Here is a 27,765-nt window from a genome sequence, read left to right as displayed (position 1 = left end):
CTTTCCTGTCACACAGAAAGCAGACTCAATCTTGCAGCTACTTTTTTAACCAATAGTGTTCATGTGTGTGTGTTTGTATGAGAGAAATGTGATGATTTAAAGCAGATTTTATGGTCTGAAAGAACTGAAGACCATGCTGAACCTCTGAAACTCAACCAGGATACACCAGCACTAATATCGACAGCCACTGCATGACTGAAGAAGAAAACATCCAGTCTTCCCTGGAGAACTGTTAGTAATGAAAAAACACATCAATTCCCTTTGTAGCTTGTTCAAACTCACATTATAGAATGGGAGGCTTGTTTCTCAATGAAATTTTCCCTAAATCCATCTTGGGTGGGTGTCAAAAGATTGTATGGATGAGTACAACTTCTTTTTAGTACTTGCTTGAGTATTCCCATATGTGCACCATTAAAACTGCTGAAGGTTGAAAAGAGTTAGAATTAGTGTGAAAAGCCCTATGCCATCTATTTCAAAGCAGAATTCACATAATTTTTCAGGTTGGTGGAAATGCTGCCCAAAGAAATACAATATCTTAGAAGAATAAGCTGTAAGTATGACCAAAATGGGTTGTGGAATGAACAGCAAGATAAATAAGGTAACTTTATTCTGATATTCTGAGGATATGACTTATTTCCCACCAGTTATATCTCTCTGCTTACTTGCACAGCTATGTGTTTTGTGCTATTCTTGTATCTAAACCCAGAATAAAATTTAATTGTGCTTCTGTTGCAAATCCCAGAAACCTCAGAACTTTGATTCCTTTCACACAATGTTGATAGGATACCTAGTACTGCCTTTAAATATTGACAGTAAAAGCAAATGGACATTTGATACTTTTCTCTGTTACAACTAAGGGATCAGGTTGCACTTCCCTATTGCTGTTTCAAACTGCTAATGTTATTATAGCATATAATATGCTATTTTTTCCCTAATTACAAAAACCTTAAATTTCTCTAGTGGTAATAGGAAATCTTATACTTCATTTACTCCTAATCAAAAGTGTTTACATGGCTATTAACTTTTGAATCTTTCAACATAACTTGATACTGTAAACCTCTATGGCAGCTGATCACTTTATTACATGAAAATCACTAGGAACAGTATTTATACCTCTCCAGCTTGTGTTAATACTTGATAGACAGAAACTGTGCAAGGATCTGAGAATATACAGCAGTTAAAAGATTCCATCCTCAGTCACTGAGGGTATATGTCACTGAGAATTTAAAACATGAAAAGAAGGCATGGAATTTGAGCATGGAAATTGTCTCCCCATTTTCAGTTGTTTTTCTTAGAGAGGAGTGTGCAGCATTTTACCCATTTATTTCTGAAAATCTGGTATTTATACCCTTGTAGAAATTAACTATTGCACATATTGCTCAACTGTTCTATTATCCAAGAATAATATTCAGTCTGTGGGAGGCTTTATTTCAACAAGTGTAAGGGATGCAGTAACTTTCAATTTTATAGCAAAAAGCTTAGATCCCTTTCGAGATCAATTACTCAACGCCTAGTTAAGGAGGAAAAATGGGTCCAAAGCTGAGGAAAAATGAGTCCAAAGTTGAGGCAAATGGCACAGTGATTGACATCTAACAACGCAGGATGCAATACTGCAGCTGGTGTTCAGCTCCTCGTGATCTGGATGGCACACCCATAATGGTGTCATGGATAGTCACACATCAGTGAAGATTAAAAAATTAGAGGAGAAATTGCTTTTCATCTGAACTGTGCTGTAGGAACATTCCTCCCAGATTAGGTCTCTCACCCTGTTTTATGGCAGCACCCATTCTCTCAGTCCTTGGCTTTTCATGATTAGCAGCTATTTAGTACTATATTCACTTTAAGTATTTCTGTAACAATTACCTTTTTTTCCCCTGTAATCAGGGTCTCTTACCTTGTTTCTCTGATAAATGAGCTACTGAACTTCACTTAATGATGGCACACCTTGGTGTTTCTTGGAAGAGAAACACAATCACATTTGATTTTCCTGAATATGTATGATGCCGTGACATCCATAGGATGACAAATAGGTACTTTGTAGTTCCTGTGTACAAATACAAGAGTCCCTAAAGGGCATACATATTTTTTGAGCTACTTAGGAAGAACAGATGTAGCTTTGGGGAAGAAGCATAAAGTTCTAACATCTCTTCCTTGTATTTCACATTATGCAGCCCCTGCGAAAAGCACGGAACCTCAGAGGGTCCACCCAGAAAGTGACTTATTCTTGTATTCTTCATGACTAACTTCATTGAGAGGCAGAGAGGAAACCAATAAACCATTCTAGTTGACACCCTGACAATTAAAAACTTGCCTTGGAAAATGGGAATATGGGGGCTTTAAGCAGAGAAACTCTGCTTTGCAGACAAATGCCAAACTGCTCAACTCTTACTCAAAAAGGTAGCTGAAAGTACTTCCAGAAATTATTGGACATGAAGTCTAACTCCAAGGGTCACCCCAAGAGAGCTGTAGAGCCTAAACATATATTGGAACCTCATCTCCTGAGCAGTTCACATGGTTTTAATCCAGACTTACTGATGAAATGCTTCATAAGGATTGATGGAATTAATAAACTCAAGTCCTAAGACACTTCACACTTTATATTAGGCCCAAATATGTAGCTTGGAATGATGTATCTTGTAATTCCAAATAAAAATTGTGGGCAAGTCAAAAGTGGGATCCAAGGTATCTGGAATCCCTGGACTCCTACAGCTAATACCTCTACTGTGTCTCCTTAGCCTCTAAGCCTGGACAAATAAAAGCACTTCAACCCAACAATAAACATTTGCATCTCTTCCTCCAGATACTACGACTTCACCTTGTTAGAAATTGTATTAAGTCCCTATTCACCTAGACTTCTTTATGTTTCCAGAGAATACTTTTTAAAGAGAAAGTCTGGATCTGCAGCTGTAGTGCAAGTTTTTGGCTTACATAACTCAGTGGTAATGTCTCTCTGAGGAGGCTTCAGATAACATTTTGACACATGTCATAATGCAGATGAAAGGTTAACAGCCTGCACGAAGGAGACTCACCTTACTGAAATACCACATTGTGTTATGTAGTCCCAAAGCATGACAAAAGCATTACTGCCTTTTCCTTTAAGCTTTTTACGATTCCTGTATCTGAAAACCTGAAGTGTTTCAATCTATGATTGAAACACTTCTTTTTTCCTTTTTTTTTTTTTTTTTTTTTTTTACCTGGAGGTCCTTGAACTCTTGGAAGGATACCAGTTACACAGAAGAGACCTTTTGGGTCATAATCAGGAGGAAGCATAAGTAAATGTTTGTTGCTGACGTCACCCAGATTGCTATTTGGAAGCAATGAACCATCTAAAGCAGCAGTTCCCAAACTCTGATCTGGAGCAGCAGGTTAAATGAATATGGAGCCCAACATCCAAGTGGGATGGTTCTTTCTGGTGTGTGGAACAGCACTGCAGCTGTTCCTTAGTCATATAGCCTGGAAAGTGAGACTGATCCCTCGGTATGTAACATATTTTGCATGAAAACCTGCTGCTTTCCCAGGTTCACCCCCCCAAAAAAAAAGGCCTGAAAACAAATTCCATCAAACACAGGTCATGCGTTAAAAAATCAGCATATTACAAAATACAGTAATGATCAGTGAAACAGGGCACCACATACCAAGTCATGCCATACATTGAAAATGCTCACTACTAAACAGAATGGGTACTGTTGAAGAAAAAAAAAAAAACTGCACTGAAGATCTGTGAGGAATTAAACCACACAGCACAGAAAGGACCTTTGGAAGAAATAAATTTATTTCTTTTTGTGGGAAGTTATTAGTACACTTATGCATATGTTATAAATAAAATATAAAACATTGATATTTCTTTCTGTGGGAAAAACACTTTAATTCTTATTTCCTCCAATTGTTGATACTTGTATGAAAAACTGAAGTGCTGGTTAGCCCTCTCTGCACCAAGAGATTTTTTTTCTTTCATTTAAGTGAAGTTTGCTGCTTGGAGCCCTTCTCTTTGAGGTTTCCTCTTTCAGAACTGAAGAGCTCTTCACGTGTTTTTGTTCCTGAGTTGCCTGGGTTATTAGTTGTTATCAAAGTGGGTTTGAGGGAATGACATTTTTGTGTCCTTTAACGCAGATTTTTGCAATTGGAACATGTAAATCAATCATCTTTTGTTTGGTTATTTTTTTTCAATGCTTAAGCCCTCTGTGCAATTCTATTCACTGAATAGAATTAATATATATATAAGAAATAATTTTCATGTGGAATTATAGAAGATACAGAACAAGGAAACTGAGATTCTTATATGTTATCCTAGTTCTTACTAATTTGTGGTTCTTACCTACTTGTAAGGAAAAGTATGAGTGAACTGAGATGTCTAAGTAGTACTTTCTTACCATCTATAATCTACATCCTTAAAAAAAAAATGTCGCAGAATATACCTACTGGCATGCATTTTGAGCAAGCATGTATGTAATGATTACATGGAAGGAAAGCTGGAGAACCATACTAAAAAAAGGTTCTGAGATTGTACCAGAAGTTTGAAGAGACAATATTTTTCTCCCAAAGTTTAATTCCTTGTATTCCCCTTGAATACAAAGGATCAAATCTTACCTGAAATTGGGACTGTGTATGTACTAGCAAATATCCCAAGGACTGCCCTCTTGCACAGAGGCCAACTTGCAAAGAACAGCTTGTGTCCACATTATTTACCTTTGTATCCAGAACAGGCTGGTCATGACCAAAGTGCCCACCAGAAATGGCACCTTCAGAAACTCCTGAAATTGTGCACAGCCAAAAATCTGTGCCAGCAACTGCTACACCAAATAACTGTACAGATGAGTGAGCTACACTGCTCCTGGCACTACTGAGGCCAGCAGCAGATAAAATTCGACTGGCTTAATGTTAAGCTTTTAAGGCACTTATTTTGGTCTCTCTTTAGCCAATAATGTGATTTATTCAACCTTTCTGAACCATCTATTTTAGGATGAAACAAATTCTCAATTTTTGTCTGTTCAGATATTTTGGCATCAAGTAAAAAGCTGACTAAAGAAAACAGATGCCCCCCACTCTGGAAGTGTACAAGGCCTGGCTGGCAGGGGCTTTCAGCAACCTGGTCTACTGGGATGTGTCCCTGCCCATGCAGGTGGGGTGGAACTAGAACGGTCTTTTCCAACCAAATCATTCTATGATTCTATGAAAATACTGCAAGATGCATCTAACATCTCATGGCATTACAGCTATTGAAGTACAGAGCAGGGCAGAGCAGGGACAAGAAAAATATGTAGAATTTTGTGAAGAGTGGATGTGTGAATTTCAGCCTCCTCATCCCAGTTTCACTGTAGATCAATATATTCAAGATTATGTTGTGGAGATAATAAAGACAAATGCATCTTCTCTTAATATCTTTGCAGTAATTCATCAAGGCTTGAAAGTGAAGATGACAATTGCTCAATATGCATGTAGGTGACATGATTTTGCATTGTACTTATTTCTTTAGTTTTTTTCCAAGTGCTTTTCAGATGAATTCAAGTCAAGATCAGAAAAGTATAATAATTGCTAGTCTCTAAATCATTATCAATACTAATTGATATAAATAATCTCAGCTTAGAGGGTTTGCATTTGGTGATTGTTACCTTGGAAAAAGGATAAATTAATTTTTGCATAGTATTTGGCTATCATGAAGTACTAAGTCTTTGTAAAACCAGTATAACTTTCCTTTCCAATACTTATCTTTATTTCTCAACCTTAAGAGTTTACTGAATTTTTACAATTTACCTATTCTTTTATTTACATAAAATCAACTGAAATAAAATCTATTACAAAAAACTCATTATGCTATCTATCATCTCTGGGTGGAACACAACACTTTTCTAAGTAAGTTTACACTTACTTGTTTTTCACCACTCTCACAGGACTAGCCCAAAAGCTCAACGTTTACTTTCAAATCCCTTTTCCTCCCACTGTAGCAGTTGAAATAAGTTCAGCTATACAGTCAACACCTTTGCTCAATGCATACTGAATTCAGAAAACATATTTCATTATCTGCTTAAGCATCTGTTGTTTCAAATTTACTGGCATTATTCTTTTTAAAGAAGTTAAGTATATATATTTTAAAGCATTTGAGGATATCGAAGATTTTAATGCTATAAATATACCTGTTTAAAATATGAGGTTTAACATGCCTTTTGCAAGCTTTGTCTTTACAAATTCAACAAGCAACATCCTGCTTATCATTTCTTTGTTCACCCAATATATCATCTACCTACCATGTTTGCAGTCTGGTCTTTTATTTAAGACTGTGCACAAGGAAAAGTTTCTGCCACTGAAAAGAGTCACAAGTGAGTCCAGGCAGTGAGAGCCCATAGTCCTTGCTGAGTTACCAGAGGTGAAACAGTGATTACCTCCCTAATGTGAGAAGGCAGAACACTATAGGGCAAATTATCAAGAAAGGAAGGATCTCTATATAATGTAGAGAAACTACACAGAGGAGTTAGTAGGATTGGAAAGGGTAGCCCTAACAAGGAAATGATTAAAGGGCAGCCACTTGGAACATTCAGGAAATACACAAGGATAAGGTGAGTAGTTACAGTATATTGGTAAATTAGAGGCCAGTAATTAGTAGGGGTTGGAGAAAAATTAACAGCAGAAAAATGCTGAAGTAAACAGTAATATTTTTTGAGGAACAGGCTGACTCTTAAAAAAATGGATAATACAAATCTGCATGAGTAAGTTGCCCAAGTTCAAAAACTCCTTTGGTGAATAAAAGAAATCTAAACAATTACAGTGGGTTTTACTTTACTGGACTATAACCTCTGAAGGGATTGAGGCAATTTTTTTTTCAGATCCAGAGAATAAAAATTCTCAATTGATTCAGTATCATGGACAACCTACCATTAGCTGGCACAATACAATAACCTACAGCTCTCCTTCACCTCAAGGTCCTAATAGATCAAGGATCCACACTGGATCAAATACAAAACACCAAAAAACCCACATACACAGAACCCAACCTTCTTGTACCACTTATGAAGGGCACATTTGTATTAAATCAGTAGTTTCATTTGTGAAGATCAAATGAGGTGAATGGTACCAACATAAAGTTTTAAGAGCCAGACTCTCCCAGTTACTTATCTTAAGCAAACATACTGCCACACTGGAGAAGAAGATACTTATATTTGTTAGGACAGCAAGTTGACATAACACAAATAAGACTTTTTTGGGGGGGGCAAATCCCGGAAAAGCCACGAAATTACCTTTTTTGTCCACGTGTGTCCTCTAGTGGCTGCTCAAGGTTACACTGGCCTCTGTAACTCATCGGGCGTTCCCTCTGGAACACAGAACCAGGGCACTTCCCTCGACTATGGTTCTCTTAAACAGGCAAAGATTCCTAAAATCAGGGCTCTGAGCAGGCAACAGTATGGATTATTTGTAGCGTTTAAATCTAAAACCATTTCTGCCTTCCTATCTTAATGCAATGAATCTAGGTTTTGCACTTAAAAAGCGAGAGATCAAGCTATCCACACAGTAAGGATTCAGGGCATTTGTGCCACACAGGATGCATACAAACTGCAGCACCACGAACAACCTGAGTATTAGCTCTTTAAAAGTTCTTTAAGGGTGGAAACAATCTGCCACTGAGGTTGCAGAAACTACAGAAGGGCCACTCGTACTTGAAATAACAAAGAAGAGCTCAGGAGTATAGTAGAAGCATGCTTGAAACTAGAACAGGTTGTTATGCCTGGGAGTGCTAAGGAAGTGAATTACACCAGGGACCAAGACTGTGATCCAGCATAAGAATACTCAGCAAGGAAACAGCTAACATTTAATTTAGTTCAGTTTAAACAAACATAAAAGATTGTACAACAAACATTTAAAACAAACCCAGAAAAAACCCCACCCCCAGCACCCAAAGCATCCAACAAAAAAAAAAAAAAATGCAAAGGTCAGTACCCTAGTCAAGGTAGCAAGTCCTCTGCAGGACAGAAAAACCCCCATCATTATGTTATTGAGCAAAAGGGTATAAAGTGCATCCTGTTTTGTCAGTGGAATATGTCTCTGGTTAAACAGGAAAGCAACAACAGCCAAAAGGCATATATAAAGAGCAGATTTTTAGCACCTCATGTTTATTTCAGTAACTGAAAGATGAGGCAGCCAGTTGCACCATTGCACTCATGACAGTAGTCATTAAACAGTGCCAGGAGTAACATCTTGGCAACCACACAAGTGTTCAGCCTTCAACAAACCACTACACGACTTGAGTGGGAGGAAACTTTTTCTGAAGTGTAACATTATGCTGTACCATGTAAATGAGGTTCTTAACAATGAAGGCACAGGGTGAGGTAATTAGATTACATACCAATGCCTACATATTAATGATGAAAAAAAAAACCCCACAAAATACTGCCCTGGAATGACCTGAGACAATGTATGTTCAAGATGAAGACTTTACAAAGGACAGAACACACAGAACAGATGAACATCTCAGAAATAAACTGAATCCCAGGTGACACACACCATAAACATCCCTTTTAATAAAAAAAGGAACTTTTATCCCCAGTACAGCACACAGAATGACAGAGCAGTCCAGTCCTCCAGACAACTATGACATCATTTCCTCTCAGATACAGCAACTGACAGCTCAGCAGCAAGAAAGCTGGCTCTACTTGACAGATGGCAGATGCAGGGTTTTTCTTCTGTACCCTAAATGTACATGATGAAAAAAGCTTCATGATCAGATAGCTTAGGTATATAGGCCAGGTAGCATTCTGTTATGGCATTCATCTGCATCCTTTTTATAAAGGTACTGTCATAAGCAGAAATGCAAAAATCCTTCTTTCTGTGTGTTTACAGGTTAAGAAAGTTAGTCCTTTTTCCATTTTTGAAGACACTTGAACAACTGTATTTCTTGACATTCATCCCCATGCCTGAGTTTTGCAATAATGCAGTACAAGCTTGCCATCACTTCCAAAACACTGCAAGAAAACAAACAAACAAAAACCAAACAAAACAAGAGCTGTTAAGAGTATTCCTGGGCTGGTGTACATAACCAAAAAAAATCCCCAAAACATCTCCCACCAGGTAACCATGTCATGGAACACTGTTACTGATAACAAAGCTCTCAGTCACAGTGAGAGGCACAACAACTTATTAATGTGAAGGAATGCATTTTCAGAAATTGTCTGAAGTCATGTCTCCTTAAAACACATCATCAGATGTGTGAATATCAATTATATTACACTAAATGCAAGGTATTAGCAGCATAGCCAGGGCCAGCAAGAGGATTCAAATGCCTGAAGTATCCTTATAAATTCTGCTAGGCACATTTGGAAGGGGTATTTAAGATGATAGTCACCTCATAGAGGGTGCCAACTTCTTGGTCTGGAGATGGAGCAAAAGACTGGTTTACATATATGAACTGCAAGGAAAGAAAACAAAAGGTGGTAATCTGCCCACAGACCTCAGAGATTACATAGATGATGCAGCCAAAGGTGGGTTAATTTGACCTCTACTCACTAGGTCTTTTGCAGTCTTTACAGTGCTCACCAAAATACATGTGCACACCATGAATTAATATCTTCACTTCAGTGTGGAGCTGCAACATGGTTTCCATGAGTCATCTCTGGCCAAACAGAGCAGGCAAACAAGCTGACTGCCTTCTCCTGAAAGCTGACCCATGAGCCTCCTGTGTCAGAGCTCACTGGTTTGGTTCTTGCTCTTACTTCAAGTAATCAAAACAAACCCACTACTCTAAATTTCCTCAATTAAGTAAGCAGTCACACAAATCAAAATTAATTTGTTCTTTTAAAGTCATCCTTCTCACTTCCTGCTTCAAAGGTATATAGTCATATAGTTGCTACCCCATAATGTCAAACAAGGCCCTGGGATCTGCAGTGTGAGGTGGCAATGTCCAGAAGGCTATTGTGCTGTTTCTAAACAAGAGAGCTAAAATTCCTAGGGATTTGTTTCTGAAGTATAGTCTTAAGCTTAAACCACACCGGAATAGTCCATGCTCCTGTATTTTTGTTCCTGAGACAATGGAATGTCAGCTAATGAATACTCTACTCTTGAGAATACCATAAACAGCAAATACCTGGACTATTTCTCTTCTCTGAGACATAAAGCCTTAGGAAAAAGAAACACTTAGATACCCAGATAACAGTGACAGCTAGTGAAACTGTTTGCAGCTACATGCTTAAGTAAGTGCTGCCAGACCAAAACCAGAGCGATTTAATCTAAAATTTAGCTATGGCTGTTTTAATGAGTCTGGCTTTAACAGTATTTCTTAAGTGAAAAGTTTTGAGTTCATGGATCTTTCAGGTTTACTGCTCATCGCAAAATTAGTACAATCAGATTTCTGAATCTGTTCCAGCTCTTCCAACATTATCAGGTGGCCACATGAAGGACCTTCACAGGAAGGACCAGATGAACAGTACTGGTAATGTTCTGCCAAACTGAGAACACCTTCCAAGCTACCCACTTCAAAAGAGAAATCCATCCTCTGGCAGTGCATGAACTGTTTGATCAGAATGTTATGAAGGAAACAAACACTAATATTCAGAATTTCAAGCCCAAGCCCTCTAGACTTTTTTCCAAATACTCCTTCCACATACCTGACTTCTGCAGTTACACTGCATGAGCCCCTCACTGAAATGCATCACTGCACAACACGTACACAGCTCTGCATGTCAGCACCAGGCAAGAAGAAACGGAGGTACTGCAAACAGCCCAAAGATTAGAGCTGAGCACCTGAGCTCATCAAAACCTTGACACTACACCTCATCTCAGCCTGTGTACTTTGAAGACCTTTGTTGGTGCCCTTACGCCAGCCTCCCTGGAAAAAGCCGTATCCTAGATTTAAGGAGTTCTCCCTGCAGGGTGTGACAGCTTGGGGACAGGCTGCCCAAACCTCTCAGCACAGCTGGCTCCCGACACCCAGGGCGGCCCGCCAGGTCCCTGCCCCTACCAGCTGCTCGGAGGCCATCAGCTTGAGGAACTTCTTAATGAAGTCGACCAGGCCCTGGATGGTCCGCGTCCGCTCCACGGCCCACTTCTTGGTCTTCATGATGGGGGTGTCCCCCACGGCCTTCAGCAGGATGTCAACTGGGGGAGAGCAAGGAAGGGAGGGAGAGAGCGAGGGAGGGAGGGAGGGGGTTAACGCTGCCCCCGCGGCCCCGCCCCCCGCCCGCTCATTGGCCGGGAACCAGCGGCTCCCAGCGCCCATTGGCCGCCTCAGCTGCCCATCACCGCACCCGCCCGCCCGCCCCGACGGTGACTCCTCGCCCCATTACTTTTCTTTTTCGTGTCGCTGGCGGCCTCCTCGGTGCCCGGCGAGCCGGCCGGAGGGGGAGCCGGTTCGGCAGCTCCCGCCGCCGCTCCGCCTTCCGGGGCTTCCTCTCCGCCTTCGCCTCGGCCCTCGCTCTGAGGGGAGCCGGGCGCCTGCTCCTCAGCTTCCGCCATGCTGCTTCCCGGGCGGAGGAAGTGACGCCAGGCTCCGCGCGGCGCCTCATTCCCGGGGTGTGCCCGCGCCCCTTTCCCGTCAGGTGACAGGGAGCGGCGCGTCACGTGCGGCCCCGTCAGCCGTTCCGCCGGTGCCGGCTGCGGATCTCTGCGGATCCCTGCGGAGCCCCGCGGAGCCGCTGCGCGCCGCCCGCTGCCGCCGCCCCGAGAGCGGGGAGGAAGGGCGGGGAGGGGCCGGAGGGGCGCAGCGTAGCCATCCCGGCGGCAGCCGCCGCCCCCCGCCCCACCATGATCAAAGCCATCCTCATCTTCAACAACCACGGGAAGCCGCGGCTCTCCAAGTTCTACCAGCGCTATGTACGGGCGGGCAGCGGCACGGGTGGCTGGTGCGGGGGGACGGGGTGCAGGGGAGGAGGGGAGAGGACGGGAGGGGGGTTGCGGGTGGTTCCCCGGCCTAGGGCCCCCGGGTTTTCTCAGGAGCGGCGGATCCCGAGTGCGGTTGTGTCGGCCCGGAGGCGCGGAGCTGCGGGCCCGGCCTGCGCCTGGTGGTCTGGGTGCGGTGATCTGTGCTTTCCCGCGAACGGGGTGAGCGCTGCCTGGGCGTCAGGGCACAGGGAAACCACTGGTGCTTCCCAGAATGATGGATATTGGTGGTGCTTTTTCAGTGGTGGTGTTATTCACTTGGTGCTGTTATTCACTTGGATTTGTGGCCGCTTGCAGTGCTGGTTATTACAGAAGTCACGCTTAACTTCGCTGGAAGGGACTTACCTTCCTTCGATGCCTTATAGCAGAAATAATGGCCACTAGTTTGCACTATCAGGCTTTTAATTAAAGGAGTGTTGTAATTGATACAGGTCATTGCTATGGGCGACTGAATTTGATCCCTTCTCTGGGCAGCACTGGGAAATTCTAATATATGCTTTTGAACCCATTTTCTTCTCTCTCATCACTTTTACCAAGCAGATGTCTTTCATTTGCCGTTTCAAATTAAAAAATTAAAATGGAGTTTTCTAACTGACACATATTTATAAGTGTTCCCCTTGTGTGTGTCCCCACTATCTTATTGGTAACTTCACCTGCAGACCTGCAGAAGGTTGGGAAAAAACCTTCTATTGTGTTTGTTTTCCGCCTTTTTTTATTTCTTTTTCTTTTTTTTTTTTCCTTTCTTCCCTGTCAGTATGGAGGTAACAAAGAGGTAGTATACAAAAACTATGCGGAAAAATATAAAACCTGCAGTAAGTCAAACTGTTTACTATTTTTCCATTCAAATGTAATTATCTTCTTTTGTCTTCTATTACTCCTGTGTAATCAGAGTCCTGGGAAAAGAGGAGTGAGTAGCAGGAGGATACCAGATTTTTCCTGTCAAGTCTGCTGTGCTCTACCTACTTGTGTAACAGGAATTAGAACAGATCCTCGATGCTTAAAGTAGGACAATATGTCTGTAGAAACAGAACGCCTTGACATTTTGAAAATAGCAAATTAAACTAAGAAATTATGTGATTAAGTGATTTCCCTGGAGCTTTATGGTGTACAGAAACAGCTGAAATGGTCTTGATTATCTTCTTGTGTGTGACTTCAACAGGATGGATCTATTTATGTACTTCTTGACACATGACTATTTTAATATGGATTAAATCAGCACTAGAGGAAAATACTGGGTTTTTTTCATACAGGTCGAAGTGTCTCCTGCATTAACCTCCCTAGGGAGGTTATTTTGGTCAGATCTGTGAAGAGGCATCTGTATGCATCATGATACCAAAACTTAAAAAGGCTGCTGAACATTTTTAGCAGATATTTATAAAAATGGGAAGAAATTCAGGATTTTAGGAATTGCATCTTTTTTTTTTTTATTTTATTATGGAAGTAAAAGCTTGTTAAAAATCACCCTTAGGAAGGGTGGCAGAACCAAATGTGTAGGAACTGTGGGATTGGAGTGGGAATTCAAGAAAGGTCAAGTGAATTCGGACTCAGAAGCAGTGTTTCTGATCTGCTAGAAGGGAAGTTCATAGCTTAGGAAAAGCTGCTGCTCATGTTACTGCTGTATTTTAAGCTACTTTCTGAAAGATTTATGTATTGTGAGATTCTTAGCTTCCTCACTCCTTTTTCCCATGTTTGTGGGTGAAAGTAGTTTCGAAGCATGTCTCTAGCTATCTGGACTATGACAGAGTTACAAAATACAGAACACTTGAGAAAACTTTATGTTTACTTGAAAAGAATGTTTTGGTTTTTTTTTTAAATCTATTGAAAACACTTTTTTTTCCAGTTGTCTGTCATTTACTCTTCTGCAACTTAACTAGTAAAAATATCTTCTTATGTTGAAATGAGAGAAACAATGTATAGCTTCTAAACTGGCAAATCTTCAGAAGAAACATGTTGAATGTGCTAAAAAACTTTGTGTTCTGCTTGTTAGCTGTGTGTGCTGTGCATTGTCGATTAATCCATTTTAGCTTGATAGCAAAATATGCTTTCTTTCATAGAGTGAAGATACACAGCAACAAATTATCAGAGAAACTTTCCATTTAGTGTCGAAACGTGATGAAAATGTCTGTAATTTCCTAGAAGGAGGATTGTAAGTATCAATTTTGAAATACATGTGCAGTACTAATTGGCTAGCAAATATCATTACTGCTGATTATAGTATAACTGTTTTACAGTTGTTTTGTAAATGCCATCTCACTTGAGATATTTTAATACACAAAGAACATTACCATGCTGCACCAGCTGTATGTATTGTTTACTAACTGAAGCACACACATATATTTCATGTATATATTTATATGTATGTACCAAAATGAGGTAGGCAATGAAACTTTTTTTTTTTTATAGTGCTGTAACTGACAGTGTGCTGTATCTAGTAATCTAATTGTTCCAGACACAAGATGAGGAATAAACAGGCAGATGATACCTGACTGGTTTCTCCCTAATCAAGATAAAGATTTTTGTTCTGATTTGAGGAGGCACTGATATTTGCCATGCCCATTGAGAAAATTAAAATATTTTCTAGCCACTGCTTTGGCTTGCACTCCTAAAATTTGAGTGGACAGCTCTGATAGTGGGATCCCTCAGACGTTTTATCAAGAGTCAGTAAACCAGGAAGAAAAAAAAGTAGGTTTTAAATGTGTTAACTAAAGCAGTTTCATCAAAATTTTTTAAATTAATATAAGTAGAGCAAGGTAGGAAGAAATCATCTGTCAGTAGAAGACATGTACAAAATATTGATTCTTGAATCATCTGTGTTGTTTTTTTAATGTGGTCTTGCTTTAGTTGAAGAGAAGAAATTCTGAAATGAAAGTGTTTTATTTTGGGATATTAGTCATAAAGAGTAAGTAGTCACAAAGCTGCGTTCTAGGAAAAGGGGTCATTATTGGTGTAGTAAGCTCATTATCTCCAGAAAAAACATAGAGATTATCATAGCCTGTTAAATACTGTATTTGTGAAAATTTCTGATTACTTAATGTCACTATGTTAATGCCTAAATTTTCTGTGTGCAGAGCCAGTGACACCCTAACTGTATCATGTCAGCTATCATGTGGGGTTTTTTTATGAAGATAATTTGTGGTTTTTCAAATTATTTGGCTTTATTTTTTCCTAATTAAAATCCTTCTCTTCCATCTACTCAACTGATGAGTCTATTGTTAGGTTCTTGGAAATTATTTCAAGCTGGAAGTTTTATGTTTTGAATTCTCTAGGTGAAAGACAGAAGGCCTTTTAAAAAAAATCACAGCTGTGGATTTCTCCCCCCACCCAAGCATTAATGCAAATCAGTGTGCTTAAGCAAGAGTCATCTAAAAGATTTACTGATCTTTTTAGTTATTTACATTTTCTCTCCTTGTGATACAGGCAGAAACTGAAGGGATGAGTTATGGTACACCAAACAGGTGATTCAGTTCTGGTACAGAGTAAAGGGAAAATTATGAAGTTCATAGCCATGTAGGTTCAGGCTATGGAACATTTTAATGTCAATTTCAGCAGAAATCCTGCATCTTAAAGCAGATATTAATGAACTGAAAAACATCCCCTCATACAGTTTAAGTACCTTCTTTGGAAAGGCTCTAGCAGAAGAGTGGAAGGAAATACCTGTTTAGACTTGTTCTTTTTTTGTTCAGTAACCTGATGAGCAAGTTCATAAAAAATTACTTCTTGGACTTCAACGCTGCATCACAAACGATCGATTGTAGTACAGTCTTATTTCTCAAGATACGTTTGTAGCACAAGAGTGCTACATGTTCTTGGTTATTAAGTGGACCATAAGGACAATTTCAGGCTATTTCTGTGAATTAAAATGGCAGTCTGCATTTTAGTTTCTTTTTTCTGTTGATGTTGCTCTGAGAAGGGCAGGGAAGGATTTGTAGGCATGCACTTTGCTAATCTGTAAAGCAGGTTAATCCCTGCAAAGCGCCCACGGGTGTGTGATGGAAGAACATGTAATTTCTTTTGTTAGATGATACAGAATTATTTGTTTGAATTGATTATAAGAAGGTGCATATGTTGATGTAATCATTATCCATACGGATAACAACTCCTTGTGTGGTAAATGTAGCTTGGATTGTCTTGGGGCTTGGTATTCTTCCATTGTAATTATATAACAAAATAAAAGTTATGATATAATTGAATTTGGGAAAGCTCCAGCCACCCATTAACAATAGACCTCCTATTAACTCCAGTAACTGTGATGATTTGCCCACCTTATACTGAGATACTAACTAACCTTCCCTGTTGTCTTCTCTGCTGTCTTCCCTGTTTAGATTAATAGGTGGATCTGACAACAAACTCATTTACCGACACTATGCCACCTTGTACTTTGTCTTCTGTGTGGATTCTTCTGAAAGTGAGCTTGGCATTTTAGACCTCATACAAGTAAGCTATTTTTGGTGCTTTTCTTTTTTTCAATACATGGAATTACACTTCTTATACCTTAGAACTTCAATATCTAGCTCTGTCTTTTTCTGTAATATTTGAAAGTGGAGGTGGCTTTCATACTGTGAACACAACCAGAGTGCTGAATATTACTTTTGGATTGTTTACTGGCCTGTTTTTGAAAATAGTTATTTGTTATTTGTTACTGAGACCATAGATGATGAACAATCAGCAGCTATTTTTTGTTGCAGCTTTTCAAGGCCTTGTCTTGTCGGCAGGTAAAAATGGTGCAGTTCAAACAGTTACTCTGTGTTTAGACTATGAGAACCTTGATACATAAAGTTCTGTGTCAGTGTACGTGTGTGTATACCCACAGAGGCACACGCACACATACATGTATTCATTGCAAGTATGTAATAGATTAACATGTTCAATACATCAGCTTCTTTAGGTGAAACTTTTCTTGTGGCTGTCCATTCCTGAAGGACCTTTGTAAAGGATCTAACAGAAATTCTTGCTGCACTTTGAGGTACAGGCAAGATCATGCAGGTGGCATGCAGCCACAGAATTGGTGCAGCAGAGCCACAGGCCTGTGCTTACTGTCACCAGCTCCTAAACAATGGTCTCTTGGTCAGGATCCATGCTCCTTGGTTCAGGATTCCAGTCCTTAATCCATCTACAATTTATCTTTCTGAAAGACAGATTCAGTTTCTCATGTGCAATAGAACAGACATGGCCTGTTGAAGATCTCTAACTTCAGTTTTAGTTGAATACAGTGTCTTCTGCAAGTCTCCCAGTGTGATTTAAACTGTTAAATATGTCTCTATCAACTCAGCAACAAAAGTTATGTCTGGCAATATAAATGCTCCCGTGTTATGAGAACTCTAACTACACCAGTGCATTCTTAACATAAATTTGCACAGAAACAATTTCAGTGATGATTGTAAATTTAGTCAAATGGAAAAAAAAAAAAAAAAAAAAAAAAAAAGGTTTCACACCATGGAGAGATATACGGCATTTCCTAAAATGGATTTTTCTACATATACTTGGATACATATAAATATATATATATATATGCATACGATTCACTTACTGTTAAACTTTTGTAAAGCTTGCACGTCAAGAGAATTGGTTTATTATGTAAGTAAAATCTATCGTATCCTGAGCTGTAGGCCTTTATTGATTATTTCACTGCAGGCAGCACTGTGAGCCTTAAAGGCCCAGCAATTCCCTGCAGACCTTTCTTGGAGCTGAAGAGCTTCTCAGTCAGCTGCTCGTGTTCAGGAAGCTATTCATTATTGAGTGCTTCTCCAGACAGAAGATCCAAGTTGTCTTTCTGAGTGACTGCGTAGGTAGCAGGGAAGGAAATTCTTACTAGATTCTTAAATAATCTTTGGTCATGGAAAAATTCTGCACTATCTGAACAGTGCAAGCTACTGATAGAGTTTTACAGTGAACTTTACTGTTCTTTGCTGTTTGATGTACAGGGCTGCATAGTTGCTTGTGGTTTACTGTGTCGCCTTACTTGGAAGTACTAAAATATTTATAAATTGAGAAAAGATGCTTGTTAATGTTTCATTTGACTTGGGGATGTTTTTCAGATGAAGTGGGTATTACAAGTACCTTATGTTTAATCAGATAATAAGGGTAGGATTTAGGTATCTTTGTCTGTCCTGTTATATTTTGCAGGGACACTGAGCAAGTTCAACTAAGATTTCACTTATTATGGTATATTAAAAAAGTCACATCAATAGCTTACAGTTATTTTCAGTTTCACAGCATAACTTGAACTTTACTTTAAACTACTGGGGCTTGTACTACCTAGATTTGTGTAGCTCTCAAACTCTGAACTTGAGAGATCTTAAACTTCTCTCTAAATTGTGTTCCTTCTTTTTTCCAGAAGTATTTTAATAGGTTTCAGACTCTCAGTCTATATATTTCACATCTTTCCCAATATGCTTTGGTATTTAATTATATGACAGTGTAGTTACTCGAAGGAAGCAGAAATAATAGAAATGCTGTTTCTGTTTATAGAAATACATAACATTTTTCTGACCAGTATAGTTTCGTTTATAAAATAGTCTTACCACAGTATCTGCAGCTGTTTAGTATTCTCTTTTTTTTAGGTCATTATTATTCAACCATTTGATCATAGCAGAAAATATACAGAGATTTATTAAACATTTCGAATATCCAGGCTGGTTCACAAGAAGGATCTGGTTAATCCTCCTCGAAAAAGCAATCAAAATTAAATTTATCTTATACTGGAAAATCACCCTTAGAAAGCTTATTATTACATCTCAACCACACAGACTGGTAGTACATATGCAGACACACCTACTCAAGTAAATAAGCTTTGTGGGTTTTGTCCAGAAGCGTTGAACCATTTTCATACATCTTTGTTTACTGTAGTTCAGAGACAATGCAAGTCAGACTAAGCCATCCAGACTTTATGAATCATACATAGATTGAATTGTTTAAATAAGTAGTTTTGTAGAGGACCAGTTTATGATCTCATGAAAATAATCCTATGAAATTAACCTAGAACTCAGGTAGGAATTTTCTCACTTGTGAACTGAATAAATCTATAATGCATTAGATTACATACAGCAGCCTGCAGTTCTTTTCTAGCATAAATTTTTGTTGTAGTACTTAAGATACTTCTGTGAAAGCCACTGGTATCCCCATTAGGTCAGAGCTGTTTCAAAGGGAAGTCTTCTGGCTCAGTCTTAATGAATGGACTGTATGTGTTAGAGATCAGAGACTGCCTCAGATTTTTTACTGTGTTCAAACTAAATGTGTTTGAGTACCTCAGGCAAGTGCATGCTGTTAATTTTTTTCTGTTTTCTTTCCTTTTTGTTTTTTTTCTTCTTTTTTTTTTGGTAATGTATAGATTCTGTTTGTTGTTTTTGAGTATTTGGATGGGAGATAGATAGCTAGCTCATTGGTAGATCTTGCAGTCTTTTCTATTCAGTGTAAGTTATGTCATGAGTTGTAACTATTCCAAGCTCCATTCATTAGTGTGTGATGTGTAATGTATATAGCTCATGGAAATAAAATAAATAAGAAAGTATAACTAGCTGTAGACTGCTGTGAGGAAAACTTCAGTGACATTTACAATACCTGTCTTACAGACCTAAAAGCCTATATCAAGTCCAAGAGCTTCCAAGACATGGTGACTGATCAAGCAGGTAAATCTGTGAGATCAGTCTACCATGAAAAGTTGAATATAGCCTTGCCAGGTAATGTTGTACAGTAACATGCATGTGGAAAATGCAGTGCAGTTCATGAAAGATGTTTTCTTCAATTCTTTCAACATGAACTGTCCTGACCAGAGGTGCTTTTATGCTAATTTAATAAAAAAGGGAATAGCATATGACTGGGTTACCTATTTGTCAGAAAAATCCTTAACTAGTTCTCACTTAATGCTCTTAGTTTAATTTAGAATTGGGAAAGTAAATGGCAGAAATTAAGAACAAAAAGAATATTTTGACCTAAAAAAAACTTACTCTAATAAATTAAGTCTATTTGTATGTCTGCTTGAAAACCTAACAGTACTCAGCAGGACTTGTACAGTCTTCCTCTTACACTGTAATCTTGGAATTCTCTGTACAGTTTGAGTAGTTAAATAAAACACACTGAAAGAAATCCAAGATGTAAATATAAGTGTGGAAGAACACAGTGTCTTTTTAATTTATTAGGTGTTCTGCTTTTTCTGCTAGTCTTGCATCTTCCCAGCACTAATATATATTTTCTTCCTTTGTTCTTTTACTTGACTAATTAAAAAATAACCCCTTTTTGGTAGAGATGGTGTTTTATGTTTTTCTACATTGCTGAGTATAGGCAGCTCCTGGTTTGAATATATTCGATAAGAATTTGGTGTTTTTATTTGTGTACTTTACTGTCCAGCTGTATATCTGGCTTTATTAATGCATTTTTACTATGAAGAAAAGTGTGGTGTGTTTCTTTTTGTTTTGGTTTTAGGTGGTTTTTTGTTTGGTTGGTTTTGGTGTTGGTTTTTTTTTTTTAGTTATTTTTTTTTACTTTCATGGAGTTATACATGGGTTTTTCTTTGAACTGTAAAATATTACTGTTATTTTAAAAATCATCACTAGGGGGAGCTAGTAATTCATTGTGCATTCATCCTTATTTTCCTGCTATTTGACTCATTTAAATCTATGTTTCTTTAACAGTAACATCAAAAGGTGCATTTGAACTCATGTGTGTGGAGTGTGAATGTCCCCAAACAATTGTATTTTCTGGTTATTTTGATCTACAAGTCTGCATAACCTGAAGTGTAATTACTGGAGTTCTGAAATGCTAGCAGTGCTAGCCATTTAATTTGGCTGTCAACTAAAATTATGATGCAAGTGGCTCTAATTTTATGTGCTATATTGATTATTTGATGTTGTCTTAAAATAAGTCAAGGAATGCTAGTGTAAGAAAATCTATCTTACAAATAAATGGTCTCTAAAAGCATCAGTCTACATGGTAAGAGATTCATACCTTGTCAGTGCTGGCATCACCGATGAGAGAACTCTCCATCAAGAATGGAAGATTGAAGAAGTTTCCAAAGTTACCATGAAAAATCCTTAACCAGTGAGAAATCTCTTTAGGGGATACTCACTGCCAGCTGATTTTCCTTAGGTTACAAAAAGTTTAGTGTGCATTACTGGCCATAAATTGCAAGCAGAGATCTGTGAGTTCATTCAGTGTGCGGTGGTGTCATTGTATAATGGGTCAAGGTTTAAAAGTAACCATTGTAACTATCAATCAAACATTGTTACAGGAGAAGCCCTACCTACTGGATGGTCACAAAAACAAAACTTCTGTATTATTAGTCTGCCAGACATGCTGCTACTAAGTACCCATATCCATGGGGGTCTTTTTTGAGCATTTTTAGGTGTTTTTTTTGTTTTTAACGTGTTCCTGTGTTTTCCAAGGAACAAGGTGAATGTCAGAGTATGTAAATTCATGTGCAAACTTGGTGATGTAGCTGAAAAATATTTTATTTTCTTTCAAAAATAGTATCAAACTGTTAGCTCTGTTAACTAAAACCTTTGGGTAAAGGTTACATTTACACTTTATTTCCAATCTTCTTCCTGCAGCTAATATCAAACAGCACTGTCCTTGTAACCACATTCTCCTAAGGTACAAGGAAAGTAAGAGAACATCTCTTGTCATTTGTCTTGCTGCACATAATTGTGACCTGTGTGGTTTGTTTTGCTTAACATAAACGTTTTTTTGTTTGCTCGCCTCCCTTTTTTATGGGAGACTGTCATTATCACAGCAAATTAACAACTACTTGAAGACAAAAATCTGCTTTGCTTAGCTTCAGTATAATTAATGATAATAATAATAGTTCATTTAATCGTGAACCATATTAATTTACTTAGTTAACTGTTGTCAGTGAACCTTACTGTCTTGAGTCTGCCTGTGAAAATGCTGTATGTTCCTAGTCTGAGTTATGAATTGGTGTTTTGGTATTAAAGAACAATTCTCATTCTAAATGCTTGGGACATCAGTTAGATGTAGTTTGACATTAATAGGGAGATGAATGGCAGCAGCAATAGCAACGGCAGAGTGGGATCCTCTTTTATAGTACCAGCAGGATCTGAGACCAGGGATTCAGAAGTAAATGTGACCTTTCTTGGTATCTTAGGTAGACAACTGGAAATGTGGTATCAAGTAGACCTGTTTCTCTGGGTCTGGAGACATAAATATGTGTCTGTAGGAACAGGCCTTTTCTCAACTTCATTTTTTATCAGTAGAACATGGCTTCTCATTTCTATTTCTCTGGGCCTCTGCATATTGAGATCTTGTTCCTCTCGAAGACTAAGATGGGATTAATAAACAAAAGAGAGAGAATCAAAACCAGGTGTTTAACTTCTCCCATATTACTGTTTCAGTGTTTGAGTTTAGAACTGCAAAAAAATTACACAAAAAAAATAGTACAGTGATGACTTAATAAAAAGTATGAAATGCACAGTGTGACAAAATGGCATTGAAACCAAAATTAACATTACCTACACGTTGCAGCTTATTTACTGGTCCTTAATAAATTCTTACAGAATTATTTTTAATTTTGAGGACCCTAAGATCTCATAGTTAAATGCATGTTTAATTTTAAGGTCTGGGTGCATCTCATCTAAGTTAGGAGTTATCCCTTGCATAAAGGTAACTGAGCTTGTGATTGACTGGAGTCCTTGTCAGAACTCACCCTAAGCTCATGGAAATGGGAATTCAGCACCATGAGAAGTGCAAGTCATCTTTTTGTTATCTGGCCTAACTGAAGGCTGGTATACTCTTATCAAAACTGTCTGACACGATTATCAAGGAATCTGTTACAGAAGTATCCAGAAAGGGGTAGCATACAGTCTGTATCTGTCAGAGATCATCAGTGGCTGGACTCCAGCAGCCGCTTGGATTTTTCTGCTTTGTGCAGTTGCATTCTAGATTCAGGGAGGGGTTATTTGTCTGTGCAGAAACTGCTGGACTTTTCCAAGCTTATGTGGTGATATGCCTGACGGGATCAGCAGACAGCTACCTTTTTCCTTGATCCATCCTGAATTCACCAGGTGAAAGCTGCTGTACCGTTGCTGGAAGCTGTAGTGCTGACAAACTTGCATGATGCTGGCAATCTGCGTTGCACATGTGTCTCTGTGTGGCAAAGTTAACAGTTGTCTGGTTACCTAGAAGGTGCCTACAGTCTAGTTATTGCTAATAATAATAATAATAATAATAATAATAATAATGAAAAAAAAAAACCCTAGCAGTTTTTTTATTAATATTTGGGTTCCAATGAAGTGGGAAGGAACACTTAGGATCATACCTGAGAAAATCGAAGCATAGATGATGCTACTCTTTTTTCAAGATGTAACTATTGTTTAAAACTGTAAAAACTGTGACTTTTGGCAGTGAACATAAGCTGGCTTCTTCATACAGTTTTGCCCTCTACTGATAACATGCTGTTGACAAAATAATGTTAACCACTTAATTTCTGTAGATGCTTTTAATGCCCTAAAATCTGCCCAGTGTTTATTTATGTTTATTTTTTTGTTAAACCTTGCACCTAATGGAACAATTGAGTTTCTGTTAAAGCTTAACCCCTGTCTTTTTCTTCCTGTTTGCAGGTATTTGTGGAAACACTAGACAAATGTTTTGAAAATGTCTGTGAACTGGATTTAATTTTTCATGTAGACAAGGTACCGTGATACTTGGTATTATACTCTGTAGTTGTGCTACTCTTTTATTGGTGAAATTGTGACAGTTTCTATCAACAGATGGTTTTCAGGATTTGGAAGCTGTGGTGGAACATGTCTTCCTGAGGAAAAAGGAAATATTGTGGGAGATTTACAGAGTGTTACTGCACATACAAGTGTCAAATTGGAGACATCCGAATATTCTCAGAGTAGGACTTAATTTCAAGAAAATATTCATTCTGTTTTGTTTACTGTTAGGTTTTACATATACTCAGAACTGAAACTTGTTACAGGATTTTCCACTTCAGGCTGGCAGTTGCCTTTCAGATGCCATATTTATGTAATTTAAATGCTGTCTGGGCCTTTTTTCAAACATGGAGAATCAATCTTGTCTGAACATTCCCAGCCATCAGGAAAAAGTGTTTTCTTTATGAAGTTTTTATTTCTTTTTTTAGTTTTGAGAAATGCTAATACTATAGTAATCTTTCATTTGAAAGGATTCTGGCAAATTTTGGTGTAATACCCAGGATGCTGCAAATGGAATATACAGAATTATTCCTTCCATTGCATTTTGCGCCCACTACTTTTTCTGTGCAGTCACCTTTTCTCCTCCAGGAACATCTTTTTGCTTAAACAACAAAATAAAAAAGGAAAATAAGACTTCAATATCACTAAAAGTGCACTAAAAATAGTAGCAAGTGTCTGAAGTAACCATTTGAAACAGTCTTCTTTTATTTTTAAAATGACAAAATTCTTGTGGAAGAAACATGTAAACCTCGACCAGACAATGTAATTCAAATGACCTTGAGTAGGTGTCTGAACTGATCTGGTGCTTGTGACAGGTCATGAGCTGGTCTAGTCTGTCTGTAACATGTTGGCTGTTTCCAAAATGGCAGATTAAATTATGAAAGAATTTATGAGTGGTTTATATACTGGCTTCTGAGTTTAAAGAACTCCAATACTGCAATCATTTTGCAGCAAAGATTTTGACTTTTAGCTGCAGGTGGAAAAATTTCACAGAAAGGTATCGTAAGCATCTTTTAAAAGTAAAATACCAGAATACATTGCTAGGGGTATAAGGAAATAATTCTGTTTTTCCAAAAGTTTTTTATCACCTAGTAAAATATTCCTGAGAGTATTGTGATCTTTTCTGAGAGTTTCTTGCCTGATTAGAACAGTGAATCCTCCAGAATCAGGCTGCAGCTTGAAGAAAAGAAAATATGATGGCCAGATTTTATTGAAAGTTTTTTCTTGATGCATTTATTCTCCACGTTTTTTAAAGCATGCATTCATGCTTTTAGGCAGAGCACTGTACAGAAGTAGCAAGCGCTCTTGCTTTTTGTAAAAACACCTCTAAATTCTTACTACTTCTTAATTTCATCTGTTATAATAGGGATAATAACAATAACTACCAGAGGCTGGATATTAACTCCAGTCATACAAGTATGCTTCTGTGCCTGTAGTATACAAGTGTACTGCTGTTCTTTGTGGCATCAGTGCTATAGCTGGCCAGAAACCTGAAGTTTGTCTTCTGCCTCTTTTTATTTGCAGACAATGTTCCCTTGTCAATTCCTTCTTAATCTGTAGCTTGCTTCCATGTTGCAGACTCTTTAAGATTCACAATGAAGGGAATTAATGCCTTGATGACATGCATTCTTTGAACCAGTAAATCATATTCTTTGTCTTGGCATCATGGAGTGGTTGCCCTGTTTTGTTGTGGTACTTGGACTGGAGTCTTTTATGATCAGTGGTCTATTTCCTCAAGAAGCTTTATTTTTTTATTTTTAATTTTTAAAATGGTAAACCAGTTCGGCTTTGGTCTTAGAATCACAGACCTCTGGAGGCTATGTGGTCATGTTCCACTGCTCAGGCTTCGACACTTCTTCAGCTTATGTCTGTCTTCATATGACACAAAATGCTTCAGTTGGGTCATATCATAGATTTGCTCTCTTAACTGTCTTATGTGATGTGTACTTACTGTAGAGACCTTGCAGTACTTCTAAGGTGATGTTACACATTGGGCCTCTTACTAAAATCTATTAAGCAACATCTCTGCATATTCTACCTGCCTGGAAAAAAACCTCAAACACCAACCAACAAAACAGCTCCCCCCAAACCAAACCAAATCCACAAGCATTTGGGCATTTGTTCATGCTTTCAGTATTTTAAGGCATATGCAAAAGTTTTCTGCATGAGGTGTGAATTCATAGCAGAAGGTATATGTCATAAGTAGTCTTAGTGATGTCTGGTATCTCTTTCAATCCAAGTGATGATAGTGAACATAGATACTAATGATATGGTTTTCAAAAGTATTTGGATAATTGTTTGGACACCTGTATAACTAACTGCCCGTGATCCTGACACAGTTAAGTTTTAAAGCATTTACTATGCTTGAGAAGTAGTAGGTGTTAGTACATTCCTGAGCGATCTCATTATCTGGCTTTTAAGAGGTTGGCTGATGCAAAAATCGTTGTAGTTAGAAATGCAGTTAGTTGGTCTTTCCTAATTTCATTTATATGTATACATGAAATTTTTTCTTTCTTAATCATACATGAATGCATACTTACAGCCACTTTTGGTACTAATACTACTGCTGACATATGCATTGCACTTAAATTGTCCCTAGCTCTCTGCATCTGCTCTTTCATAATGGTTGGATTTCCTGCCTATAATGGCTAGAGAAAGTTCCTGGCTCTGATGCATTTGGTTTTTTACCACTGAAACTCCCTCCACATCTTGAAGTAGCATGTTGTTACCATAAAATCATAAGATAATTACGGATATCAGGAGGTCAGGTTGCCTTCTGCAATGTGCTGCTCCCAGCAGAGTCAGCCATGAGGTCAGATCAGGCTGCTCAGGAAGGGAGGGAGCCAGCCTGTGCAGCCCTCAGCCAGCCCATGCCACCACTCACTTGCCTGACCTCCCCAGGGAAAGGTTTCCTTATGGCCAATCTCAGCCTCTCCTGGCCCTTCCCTTCCTGCCATTCTCTGCCAAGAAGTGCCCAGCTGCCTGATTGCCCCCAAAAGCACTGCAGCTGCTGTTAAATGCCCCCAAGTGCCCCTTGTCCAGGCTGAACCAGCCCTGGTGCTCCATCTTCTGTCCCTAGGATGAAAGCACTGTCCCAAACCATATTGGTGGCCCTCTGAACTACAGTTATCTTTCCTGTACTTGTAGACCTCAAATTGGACACAATTTTCAGGGTGTGGTCTAATACATTATATATCAGCCACGTTAGCAGCACTCTAGGAGCAAAGTAGTGCTGACAGAACTGTAAAAGCATATATCTACTGGGGGGAATAGCTACCAAAACTGGCATAATTAAGTTATATTTCTTTTTACATGAACCTTGTAATATGTTTCAGAGCAACCGTGGTACTTGTGACAACCTAATCAAATGCTCAATGTCTTCAGTCATTTGTTTTATTAGAATTTTAGCATTTCAGTATTTGGCATCAGTAACCTGCTAGAGATACCTGATGAGAGTTTTTTTTTCTTTTATTTTTTTTTGATAAAATTATCGCTCATTATTTTTTGTTTATTTTAAACCAAAAGTGAGTAATCTGTAAAGATCAAGAACTGCCCTTTCACCTTCTTTTGTTCTGTTTTGTTACACTTCCACAGCTTCTACTGTGAAGCTCACTGCTGAAGCAAAGTAAGCAGGGACTTAATGCAATGTAATTTCTTGCCTCTTCAGTCAGAAATATATATGAATTATCCCATAGCTTTTAAAGAAGGGACAAGTTCTAGAATTTACCAGAGATTTCAAGAATGTTAGGAGGAAATTGAATTAAATTCCTTTTCTTCTCCAGGATGTAGTCTGGAATTTAGTCTCTCATGTACTTACCAAAGCAGTTTCAGGTATCCTTCACAGATTAAAATGTATTCTTCAACAGAAAAAATATTACTTCTACTTTAAAGTTAGTAGTTTCTGAATTTTGGGGCCAGTAGCCAAGGCTAAAGTTAAGGCTGGAATTTCTTCTTTTACATCACTAGCTCTGCCAAAAAGACCAAAGTGAGAAATATCCCCCTAAAATCTGGAAGCGATGACTGTGGTTGCTGTTTTTGAGCCAGGTGCATTTTTAAAAAGAAAATGAAATCCAAGTTTATAATCTTCATTAGCAAGTGATGGTGTTTGCATTGTTAAACTGTATTTTTATTGAGATGGAAAAAAGCAATTCATAGTAAACTCTTAGATTAGATAAGATGAGCCAGAAAATTTTTCTACTTGTGTTAAGGAAATATTAATTATTTATTATTCCTTTTATAAGTTGGT

At 38.4% G+C, this 27,765-nt stretch overlaps 2 protein-coding genes across 8 annotated transcripts in view; one reads left to right on the top strand and one right to left on the bottom strand.

The window, feature by feature from the left end:
• Positions 1 to 8,488: 8,488 nt before the first annotated feature.
• ATG12 (autophagy related 12) lies at positions 8,489 to 11,433 on the bottom strand. Its single transcript, XM_071731236.1, has 4 exons — positions 11,265 to 11,433; positions 10,940 to 11,076; positions 9,329 to 9,391; positions 8,489 to 8,948 (listed from the first exon to the last, which is right to left on the bottom strand). The coding sequence occupies exons 1-4, from the start codon at positions 11,431 to 11,433 to the stop codon at positions 8,889 to 8,891; spliced, it is 429 nt and encodes a 142-aa protein (XP_071587337.1). The 3' UTR covers positions 8,489 to 8,888.
• A 223-nt stretch (positions 11,434 to 11,656) lies between these two features.
• The window catches only part of AP3S1 (adaptor related protein complex 3 subunit sigma 1), a 40,214-nt gene continuing 24,105 nt past the window's right edge, over positions 11,657 to 27,765 (top strand). For all 7 annotated transcript variants that reach the window (XR_011723347.1, XR_011723350.1, XR_011723348.1 and 4 more), the window contains exons 1-4: positions 11,657 to 11,790; positions 13,911 to 14,002; positions 16,179 to 16,290; positions 23,424 to 23,495. Coding sequence is in view for 3 of the 7 variants with exons in the window: in XM_071731234.1 (XP_071587335.1) it covers positions 11,722 to 11,790; positions 13,911 to 14,002; positions 16,179 to 16,290; positions 23,424 to 23,495 (345 nt within the window). In the remaining 4 variants the exon portion in view is untranslated. The remainder of the gene's footprint in view (positions 11,791 to 13,910; positions 14,003 to 16,178; positions 16,291 to 23,423; positions 23,496 to 27,765) is intronic.

This window comes from Heliangelus exortis, chromosome Z, assembly GCF_036169615.1.
Source record: "Heliangelus exortis chromosome Z, bHelExo1.hap1, whole genome shotgun sequence".
Lineage (NCBI taxonomy): Eukaryota > Metazoa > Chordata > Aves > Apodiformes > Trochilidae > Heliangelus > Heliangelus exortis.
The sequence above is the reverse complement of the archived record's forward strand: the minus strand, read 5'-3'. Positions and strand labels throughout refer to the sequence as shown.

What these genes read in the sequence shown, in the direction of transcription:
- ATG12 (XM_071731236.1), bottom strand. Translation starts at nt 11,433, where the DNA reads ATGGCGGAAGCTGAGGAGCAGGCGCCCGGCTCCCCTCAGAGCGAGGGC. An exon ending in TGATGGCCTCCGAGCAGCTG is followed by an intron (nt 9,392 to 10,939) that starts GTAGGGGCAGGG and finishes CTTTCCTTGCAG; the next exon opens with TTCATATATGTAAACCAGTC. An exon ending in AAGTTGGCACCCTCTATGAG is followed by an intron (nt 8,949 to 9,328) that starts GTGACTATCATC and finishes GTTTTCTTGCAG; the next exon opens with TGTTTTGGAAGTGATGGCAA.